We start from the raw sequence: 11377 nt of genomic DNA, 5'->3' as shown, positions 1-11377 counted from the left end.
CTTCTTACAGAAAGCATTTTTTAGAAAAACCTTTCCTGAATGTTGTTAAACTTACTAAAATATTATCTGTCTTCTTCTCTTCCCTCTTGTCTCGTTTCTTTCTGTAACTTCTCAGTGGAAAGGTACGTTTACTCCGTTTCCTTTTTCCACGTCAACTTCATTCAGAATTTCTTCTAATGACGATGAAGATGTGCTGTGATTCTGTTGCTCCACATTGTGATTGTAATTAATTAAAATTTCACTGGGAATCATGTGGTTTGTGGTTGAAGCTCTGAATATTACAACGATAATGGTGCACTGGGCAGACGTTTGGAAAACTGTTCACCAGAGCTGTTTTATTTATTCATTAATTTTATTATTAAACATGTTAACTTGAGACTGTTGCTGTGTTTTAGAAGCCGTACGCGTGTCAGATCCCCGGCTGCACGAAGCGCTACACGGATCCCAGCTCCCTGCGCAAACACGTCAAAATCCACTCGGCAAAAGAGCAGCAGGTGCGTAGGAAGGTAAGAGACGGGAGGAAAAACATTAAACCACATAAACATTAAACCCACATGTGGTAAAAATCTGCCTCGTTAATCAAAAGCTAGTTAGCTCATGGACCTAGTTACCTAAAAGCAGTGTGGGAGGGACGAGTGACAGGACGTCTTGTGATTGGCAAATCTTGTGCTGTTTCTGTTCTGATTACAGCTGAACTTTATTCACGTACGCTGATAATGGCATCATGCTGTGAAACATGATTTTACATGAACTTGATGATCTAAAGCTTCATTAGAGCTCCATTAGAGCTTCATTAGTGCCTCATTAGAGCTTTATTAGTTTCATTAGTGCCTCAATAGAGTTTCATTAGAGCTCAATTAGTGCCTCATTAGTACCACATTAGTACTTCATTGGCACGCCAATAATGCCTCAATAGAGCTCCATTAGTGTCTCATTAGAGCTTCATTAGAGCCTCAATAGAGCTTTATTAGAACTCCATTAGTACCTCATTAGTACCACATTAGTACTTCATTGGAGCGCCAATAATGCCTCAATAGAGCTCCATTAGTGTCTCATTAGAGCTTCATTAGAGCCTCAATAGAGCTTTATTAGAACTCCATTAGTACCTCATTAGTACCACATTAGTACTTTATTGGAGCTCCAATAGTGCCTCAATAGAGCTCCATTAGTGTCTCATTAGAGCTTCATTAGAGCCTCAATAGAGCTTTATTAGAGCTCCATTAGTGCCTCATTAGTACCTCATTAAAGTTTCATTGGAGCTCCATTAGTGCCTCAGTGGAGGTTCATTAGAGCTCAATTAGTGCCTCATTAGTACCACATTAGAGCTTCATTAGAGCTCCAATAGTGCCTCAATAGAGCTCCATTAGTGCCTTGTTAGAGCCTCAATAGAGCTTCATTAGAGCCTCATTAATACCTCATTAGAGCTTCATTGGAGCCCTATTAGTGCCTCAAGAGAGCCTAATTAGTGCCTAAATAGAACTTCATTAGAGCCTCATTACATCCTCAATAGAGCTTCATTAGAGCCCTATTAGCGCCTCAATAGAGCTTCAACAGAGCCTCAACAGTTTCATTAGAGCCCTATTAGTGCCTCATTAGTGTCTCAATAGAGCTCCATTCGTGCCTCATTAGGGCTTCATTAGAGCCTCAATAGAGCGTCATCAGAGCCCTATTTAATACCTCAATAGAGCTTCATTATAGCCCTATTAATGCCTCATTAGTGCCTCAATAGAGCTTCATTAGAGCTCCATTAGTGCCTCATTAGTACCTTATTAGAACCCAATTAGTGCCTAAATAGAGCTTCATTAGAGCCCTATTAGTGCCTCATTAGAGCCACAATAGAGTTTCATTACAGCCCTATTAGTGCCTTATTAGTTTCATTAGAGCCCTATTAGTGCCTCATTAGAGCTTCATTAGAGCTTCGTTAGAGACTCAATAGAGCATCATCAGAGCCCTATTAGTGCCTCATTAGAGCCGCAATAGAGTTTCATTACAGCCCTATTAGTGCCTTATTAGTTTCATTAGAGCCCAATTAGTGCCTCAGTAGAACTTCGTTAGAGCCTCAATAGAGCATCATCAGAGCCCTATTAGTGCCTCATTAGAGCTTCATTAGAGCCTCATTAGTGTTTCAATAAAGCATCAATAGATTTTCATTCAAGCTCCATTAGTGCCTCATTGGAGCTCCAAGAGTGCCTCACCATAGCTCCATTAGTGCCTTATAAGTACCTAATTAGAGCTTCATTAGTGCTTCAGTGGTGTTTCATTGGTGCTTTATTCATACCTGATTAGCGATTCAGTCAGAGCTCTGTTAGTGCTTTTGGTGCTTCATTGGTTCCTCAGTAATGCTTTATTGGTGCTTCATTAGTGCGTGATTAAAACTTGATTACTACTTCATCAGTGCTTCATTAATGCTTTATTACTCCTTTATCTGTGCTTTATTAATGATTCATTAGAGCTTTATAATGTTCGGTAGGTGACTTTCACGGTTCATCGCCTCTTTCTTGGCACAGTTGCTTTTTATTTAGACTTGTTTTTGTAAATCAATTCCTCCACTGTAGATCAGTGACAACTGTTTTTAATGTACACACACACACACACACACACACACACACACACACACACACTCACTGTAGTTCACATTCCTCATTAAAGCGCATCAGTGTGCACAGAAAGGCCTCATTGTTGCACGTGGCTAAGTGGCGTCCGGATGATGCTGTTCCCTTCTCCTGCTAAATAGCGCAAAGCGGAAACACATGTGAGAGCGAGCCGTTGTTAATAAACCTCGCTGTGCTGAACCCCGAAAAACCGCTGGCCAGATGTGGTGCAGAAGATGTCAAACAAACCCTCGTAGCCCATCGATCGTCAGATCACATGCCTGCTGTTTCGATAACGGGTGAAGCGCAGTGGATTTCTCCAGCACCTGATTTAGTTTTAGGTATTAGTTCATTTGTGATTGTTTTGTTTTGGATTGTTCATATTCATACAGCAATCAGCATTTTTATTTATAACAACTCAAGGTTCACATCACACCCCATTTAAAGCATCAGGAGAACATCATATCCAGATTTTAGTCCTAATGAAGAGAGCTTTAAACGTTTATACCATGTGAAACTACAAGGACACTCACAAGTGGGTGAAAACACACGCGGGCTTGAAACAATTGCCCCATGTCATTCAGGGCCTCCGTTGCGTTTGCGTAACGGGTGATAAATACTGCGTGTCACGCTAGTGCTGAGGAATACTTACAAGCAAAGTGGCTTTTATGCAATCGCGGGCCGTGTTCCAGCGCTGTTTCTGTTTCTAACACACCCTCGACCAAACCCTCCCTCCAGTTCGACTCGGGTTAATCCCCTCACCGCTTACTTTTTCAGCTAATATGAATTATTAAGTGAATAAAAAATGAGGGATAGAAAGAAAATGAAAGAAGTGTATCCGAAGGACATGAACATCTGTTGCTATGTACGTTAAATTAATGAGTACACGGTATTAACAAGTTTAACAGTCTGGAATTACAAATCAGGAAGTAACCCCTTGTTGTTGTTGTTGTTGTTGTTGTTGTTGTTGTTGTTGTTGTTGTTGTTGTTTATGTTTATAAAATAAACACACGAATAAACTGTATCGATCAATCATGGAGAATGAGGACAGCAGACGTTGGGCTAGCTCTTCTAAGCTATAACGCTGGCATCCATCCATCATACTCAGAATTCAGATCTAAAAGCGTTCAGAAAAGCATGGATGCTCGGAACAAGATCGTATTTGTTTGTGTTTGTTGTGGATTGGATAAATATTCATACAGTAATAAAATGTAGATGAATTATTTCTCTCTGGTTATATGCAGAGAGATGATGTATAACATGTGCGACGCCATTTTGTTGTGATGTTAGGTATGTTTATGTTCGAGAACTCGGGTGAGGTAAATATTGCTCGAGTTCCTGACTTGGAATTCCGAGCTGAACGATCACTCAGCTGTCGGAAGTTGCGTTTAATCAGGTTTATTCTGATCTATAGTCTGGGCGTGAGGTGGGACGTCACCCTGAATGACACACCAGTTTATCATACACACATTCACACACTGGTGTGGTTTAATGTCATGTGATACATCATGCGTCTGGGAGGAAACCAGAAAACCCAGATGAAACCCACACGAACATTTGGGCGAATGTGTGAAAGTACTGCAGTGATAGCTTCACTTTTCTTTGCTCTTTCACTGTTTTGTGTTTTTTGATCTCCATCGTCTTGATTATTTATTCAGTTGCTCTCTGTGATTGACAGCTGAGGACGTGTCCCCATTTGGAACCAGACGCTCTGAGCGAATGCCTGCATCTACATGGCCCCACCCCCTCACAGCACTGCCCCACCTCTTCTCAGCATTGCCACGCCCCGTCCCAGCACCCTGTTAACGGGAAGGACGGACGCTCTCCTGCACTGGGACAGGATATATTTACAGGTACACACCCTGAATTACAATTTCTTTTTTTAAATTTATTTAAGAATGACAACCTATGACTTTTTATCTGTTTATAGTTTAATATTGTCCACAAAACTGTTTAGACGTTCTAGCAGCTGTAAACAGTCATTCCTTCACCAGCCTCTTTTTTCCTCTGTCTTGGAGTGAATAAGAAAAACAAACAAACAAACAAACAAACAACACAGCTTATTGTGTTACCGAGAAACCAGTCAAAAAAGAAAAAAAAGAAGTGTAAACTCCTCTGAAGAAGTTGGAAAACAAAGTTCCAGCTTCACCTCTGACTGTTCCACAGCGCTGATGCTGGAGACTCCTTCCAGAAGTGTTACATAAGTAAACACATTTCTGCTTACAGAAAATGTCACCATATCTCATCTCATCTCATTATCTCTAGCCGCTTTATCCTTCTACAGGGTCGCAGGCAAGCTGGAGCCTATCCCAGCTGACTACGGGCGAAAGGCGGGGTTCACCCTGGACAAGTCGCCAGGTCATCACAGGGCTGACACATAGACACAGACAACCTTTCACACTCACATTCACACCTACGCTCAATTTAGAGTCACCAGTTAACCTAACCTGCATGTCTTTGGACTGTGGGGGAAACCGGAGCACCCGGAGGAAACCCACGCGGACACGGGGAGAACATGCAAACTCCACACAGAAAGGCCCTCGCCGGCCCCGGGGCTCGAACCCAGGACCTTCTTGCTGTGAGGCGACAGTGCTAACCACTACACCACCGCGCCGCCCATGTCACCATATCAATTATTTAATTATATATACATATTTTACTTCAAAAAGGACCCTTATGAAAGAAAAAACAGATATCCGAGTACCCTCGCCCGGACCAGGGATACCGGGGCCCCACCCTTGAGCCAGGCCTCAGGGAGAGGCTCATCGGTGAACACCTGGTGGTCGGGCCCAGCCCGAATGAGCAACATGGAACCACTCTCCTGTGGACCCACCACCCGCAGGAGGTGCCGTAAGGGTCTGGTGCACTGTGGATTGGGTGGCAGCCAAAGGCAGAGGCCCTGGCGTACTGATCCCCGGCTGACAAAACTGGCTTTTGGGACATGGACTGTCACCCCTCTGGTGGGAAAGGAGCCTGAGCTTGTGCGTGAAGTTGAGCGGTACCGAATAGATATAGTTGGGCTCACCTCAACTCATAGCTTGGGCTCTGGAACCAATTTCCTGGAGAGGGGTTGGACTCTCTTCTATGCTGAAGTTGGCAAGGTTCAGCGATGCCGGGCAGGGGTGGGGCTATTGGTAGCCCCCCAGTTTGGCGCACTAACATCAGAGTTATCCCCAGTGAATGGGAGGGATGTTTCCCTGCGCCTTCGGGTCGGGGAACGGTCGCTGACTATCATTTGCGCTTATGCAAATGGGGACATTGAGTCTGAGTGGACCATGTTCCGCACCTCCATTGCTGAGGCGGCCATGCAGAGCTGTGGCTACAAGGTTGTTGGTGCCTGTCGTGGCGGTAATCCCCAAACCCACTGGTGGACACTTGTGGTGAGGGGAGCCATCAAGCTGTAGAAGGAGTCCTGTCGGGCTTGGTTAGCCTGTGGGTCTCCAGAGGCAGCTGACAGATACCAACAGGCCAAGCGGAATGTGGCTCTGGCAGTCACTGAAGCAAAAACTCGGATCTGGGAAGAGTTCAGAGAGGCCATGGAACGTGACTTTCGGTTGGCCTCGAAGAGATTCTGGCAAACCGTCCGGCAGCTCAGGAAAGGAAAACAGTGCTCTGTCCCTACTGTTTACAATGAGGATGGAGTACTGTTGACCTCAACTGGGGACATCATACAACGGTGGAAGGAATACTTTGAGGACCTCCTCAATCCCACTTTCATGTTGTCTGAGGAGGACACAGAGTCTGAGGGTGCTTGGGAGGACTCGCCTATCACAGGGGCTGAGGTTGCCAAGATGGTTAAAAATCTCCTCTGTGGCCAGGCTCTGGGGGTGGATGAGATTCGTCCTGAGCTCCTGAAGGCACTGGATGTTGTTGGGCTGTCTTGGCTGACATGCCTCTTCAGCACTGCGTGGAGGTCGGGGACAGTGCCTTTGGATTGGCAGACTGGGGTGGTCCCCCTTTTTAAAAAGGGGGGCCGGAGAGTGTGTTCCAACTATGGGGGATCACACTTCTCAGCCTCCCTGGGAAAGCCTATACTGGGGTGCTGGAGAGGAGAATCTGGTCGATAGTCGAACCTCGGATTCAGGAGGAACAGTGTGGTTTTTGTCCTGGTCGTGGAACACTGGACCAGCTCTTTACCCTTGCAAGGGTACTGGAGGGTGCATGAGAGTTTGCCTAATCAGTCTACATGTGTTTTGTGGACCTGGAGAAGGCTTATGACCGTGTCCTTCATGGTGCTCTGTGGGGGGTGCTTCGGGAGTATGGGGTTCAGGGCCCACTACTGCAGGCCATTCGGTCCCTGTATGACCGGAGCAGGAGTTTGGTTCGCATTGCCAGCAGTAAGTCGGACTCATTCCCGGTGCATGTTGGACTCTGCCAGGGCTGTCCTTTGTCACCGGTTCTGTTCATAACTTTTACGGACGGAATTTCTAGGCGCAGCCAAGGGGCGGAGGCTGTCTGGTTTGGTGACATCAGGATCACGTCTCTGCTTTTTGCAGATGATGTGGTCCTGTTGGCTGCATCAATCTGTGGCTTACAGCATGTGCTGGGACGGTTTGCAGCCGAGTGCGAAGCGGCTGGGATGAGGATCAGCACCTCCAAGTCCGTGGCCATGGTGCTCAGCCGGAAACAGGTGGAGTGCCTACTCCAGGTCAGGGGGGAGTTGCTACCTAAAGTGGAGGAGTTTAAGTATCTCTGGGTTTTGTTCACGAGTGAGGATAAGCGGGAGCGGGAGTTGGACAGAAGGATCGGGGCAGCGTCAGCAGTGATGCGGACACTAAATCGGTCTGTTGTGGTAAAGAGAGGGCTGAGCCAAAAGGCAAAGCTCTCAATTTACTGGTCCATCTACATTCCCACTCTCAGCTATGGGCACGAGCTATGGGTAGTGACCGAAAGAATGAGATCGCGGATACAAGCGGTAGAAATGAGTTTTCTCCGCAGGGTGGCTGGGCTCTCCCTTAGAGAGGGGGTGAGAAGCTTGATCATTCAGGAGAGACTCGGAGTAGAACCGCTGCTCCTCCACATCGAAAGGAGTCAGTTGAGGTGGTTTGGGCACCTTGTTAGGATGCCCCCTGGACGCCTCCCAAGGGAGGTTTTCTGAGCATGCCCCACCAGGAGGAGACTCCGGGGCAGACCCAGGACACACTGGAGAGATTACATCTCTCGGCTGGCCTGGGAACACCTCGGTATTCCCCCGGAAGAGCTGGTGGAGGTGGCCGGGGAGAGGGAAGTCTGGGCTGCTCTGCTTAGGCTGCTACCCCCACAACCTGGATCCGGATAAGCGGTAGAAGATGGATGGATGGATGGATGGATGGATGGATGGATGGATGGATGGATGGATGGATGGATATTTTACTGTATTATTAGCAGAGCAATACAACACCATACAAGTCCCTGCTGTCATAGAAACAATAACGTATTAAAATGAGCGCATTCATATAAACACACTTGCACTGCTGTCAGATTATTCTGGAATGACGTTTCATAGTTGTTAAGTTGTTTTGTTTGGCTACGGTCACGCTATAGCTTCCGATTGGTTTAATTTGCGAATACTTGGCAAAAATTAGTAGCATCAGTCATACCGATTGTACAATGCACGGCGAATGTTCTCCAAGCTTCACGAGTAGTTTTTGATGCATCTCTGCGTCGTGAGTGGCTGAAAACTTCGAAAAATTTCAGTGCATGTGTTGAAATGTGTTAGCGATGTTTGTTTTTGTCAGTAAACTAAGCAGTGAATACTCGCAGATGGGCTTGGGAATTCTTCCGAAGCTCGGGGAAACGTAGCCATGAAACACATTTTTATCAATAAACATCGCAAAGCGTCGTGAGCTGTAGTGTGGGCGTAGCCTTAAATATCGGCACCATATCGTGACTTCAGCTAACTTTGCATAAATATGAATAAATACGAAGGAAAATGAAGTTAAAATAATTTATATGAAAAATACTTTTAACATGTAAACAATATAAAACTCCACCCCTGATGACAGCTATGATACTTTAATATGATACATACTAATATATATCGATACTGTGTCATTGTATTGCTCGTCCTGTTTATGCAGCGCGTCTCAAACCTGATTCAGTTTTCCCGACTCGGTTCACACTGATCTGGTCCATTCAGTCATGTGACCTGTTAAAGTTCATGATGGCGACTTAAGGCTAAAAGTTACGTGAATATTTCCCGAGGGAAAGTTCTGTTACAGTGTGACACGTTGAACTGTTTCCAAGTCCACTTGGCGCTGGACTGAACACCGCTCCTGTCTTTAACTCAGGCTCCGCCCCCAAGTGCGTAACTCTTGCGTAACTTCTGAATAGCGCTTAATGTGTGCAGTTTCAGTATTAAATCATCACGGAGTGCGTAACTCGTCTCTGGCTCTGTGTGACGTGACGTATCCCGTTTGAGTTTGAATGAGATGTATTACAATAAAACTTGAGGGTTTTTTTTTTTTGGAGCAGATGATGTGAGGGCACAGTTTGGTCATTTCCTTTCAGTGTTTCACAAGCTTTACGAGAAAGCTTTAAGTTTATGAAGCCCACATGTTACGGCCTGCAGCAGGATGGACGCGTGATGCCTGGAAGTTTTATGGCTACGCGTCCTCCATCGCGCTCACCTGAACTTACTCGAGTTGCACTCGCTGTGAGGTCAAAGGTCAAAAGATTTCTGCCTGTGTTCTGATTATTACACTCGATAATCGCTCACGGTTATGTGTTTAATGCTGTGATGAGGGCCGTAGAGTTTAGCGCGAGACGAGGCTCGCTCCTGGACGACACCGACTCTCACATGGACTTGCTGAAGTGAGGGAAACACCTGGAGCTGTGTGTAGCGTCATGCGCGCAATTTACAGCACAACTGCCGTTTTCTTAAACACAGCCCCGAAGCTGAACTTGTTCAATCGGTTTCAGTTCTGCTGAAAAAGTCTTGGCTCGGACTCTTTCGTTCTTTGACTCGGTTCAAAGAGGACATCTTGCTGCATCAGTGTGCAAATTTTCTCTCGCCCCGAGCAGCCGAGGCCTTTTAATCCTGCTGTTTGTTCTCCTCTGGTGTGTTCTCACTGTGGTCAGAGCTCGCCAATGTGCTGAATGTAAATGCTGTTCGGATCGATTCTGCTTGCTCCGCGCTGCTTTGTTCATCAGCCAGGACAGAGAGACAGAGAGAGAGAGAGAGAGAGAGAGAGAGAATGAGAATTAATTTAGTTTCTGTGAGATTGTTGCCTCAGAGCTGAGCTCTCTGTGTTACTCTGTTTATCGCAGATGAAATGTTTTTGCCCGCATCGCTAGTTTTATAGCTGTACACGTTCTTTAGTTTAAGAAGAATGAGATCCGGATGTGAAAAAAAAAAAGTGCTGTAGCAGAAACAATAAACGTATGAAAAAACTGGCTGTCGTTCAGCAGCTCTGGTTTATTAATCAGGAACCTGTACCGCCTCCTCTGTTTCAGCCAATCACATGCATTTATAGCTATATATGTATTTATTCTATCCACATTCACTGCATATAAACAATCATGCGCTCTGATTGGCTACTCTACGACTAGGCTATCAGCTCATATATATCATGAGTGGAGAAAAACAAAATGGTGGAGCGTGTTGCTGAACCAACCGAGGATGAAATAAAAACTCTACTTGAAAACAAAACCCCAAAAATGATCAAGTATTTAAAAGAAACAGAAATATCTAAAAGAATATAGTTTTTTTCCCCCCTAGTATCTCCTGTTCCACACTCCAGCCCAGTCAGTGGCGATAACGCACCTTTAAGTGCAGTCGCTTCATGCCCCAATACACAATCCTCATTGGGCTTCTTGTCCTACAAGTTATGACATGGAAAAATCCCCAGAGCTGTAATTCATGAGCGCTTCACTCCACGTGCAATCTGTCCGTCTCTGTTTGATCACAAAACAGTAAAGGTTTCCCGACTCAACATATCAGCAACTTCAAATCCTCATTATATCAGTGTCCCCTGCTGCCGATTTTCTGAATCGTGCCAGAAAGTTCGTCTACTCCACCGGTGCCGCTATGATTGAAAATCATGTGATTGCATTCCTGCGTGCTGATTGGCCAAAGCTCGAACGGTGTTCATGAATCTTACACACCGTACTGTTTTGTTTTACCTACAGACTTTGTATCCTACTTGTTTAATTTCTAACCCTTCCATACCGTGACACGGTGTACTCTTGTGAGCCTTTAGTCCTGTTTTTGTTACTCATTTTGACAGTTCACATTCAAAACATTGGTGGCTGGTGGTTTCTTGCAGACAAATTCAACGTCTCTCACCTTTCAACCAATCAGCGCACAGCAGTGCATCATGTGATTTCCAAAATGGCAGCACCGGCGGAGTAGACTGGACGTTTTCTTCTTAGCTGAAATAAAATCGACTGTTTGGATCAATCGTATCGACTTGAATTGAACATGTTGGGCCGAGTAATCTTTATTGATTTATGATCAGAATAAGGTGGTAGACTGGCCGTGGAGAGAGCAGTTTACGAAATGCATGAGTTCTAACACGGGAACCCCAGCTTTGGGGATTTTTCCGTGTCGTAACTTGTAGGAAAAGAAGACTGAGGAGGATTGTGTATTGGGGCATGTAGCGACTGTGGCTTTAAGTTGGTTTACCAACCGCCAAAAAAAATCCGAAAGAAGAAGCAGCACCCCCCAAAAAAAACAAAAAAAACCCCACAAACAAAACAAAACCCAACAAAATATGAAACAAAAATATTTGATGGTAAGAGTGTATCTTTTTTTATTTTTCAAGAATTATTATTATTATTATTATTATTATTATTATTATTGCATT

General features: G+C 45.1%; 1 protein-coding gene across 2 annotated transcripts in view; it reads left to right on the top strand.

Moving 5' to 3' along the window:
• The window catches only part of LOC132893447 (zinc finger protein GLIS1), a 174140-nt gene that overhangs the window by 114704 nt on the left and 48059 nt on the right, over nt 1-11377 (top strand). The window contains exons 6-7 of one of the 2 annotated variants that reach the window (XM_060932595.1): nt 396-494; nt 4270-4444. In XM_060932595.1, coding sequence (XP_060788578.1) covers nt 396-494; nt 4270-4444 — 274 coding nt within the window. Of the gene's footprint in view, nt 1-395; nt 507-4269; nt 4445-11377 lie in introns of both variants that reach the window. The other variant, XM_060932594.1, reaches the window with a different exon arrangement.

This window comes from Neoarius graeffei, chromosome 10 (genome assembly GCF_027579695.1).
Source record: "Neoarius graeffei isolate fNeoGra1 chromosome 10, fNeoGra1.pri, whole genome shotgun sequence".
In the NCBI taxonomy this organism is placed as follows: Eukaryota; Metazoa; Chordata; class Actinopteri; order Siluriformes; family Ariidae; genus Neoarius; species Neoarius graeffei.
The sequence above is the reverse complement of the archived record's forward strand: the minus strand, read 5'-3'. Positions and strand labels throughout refer to the sequence as shown.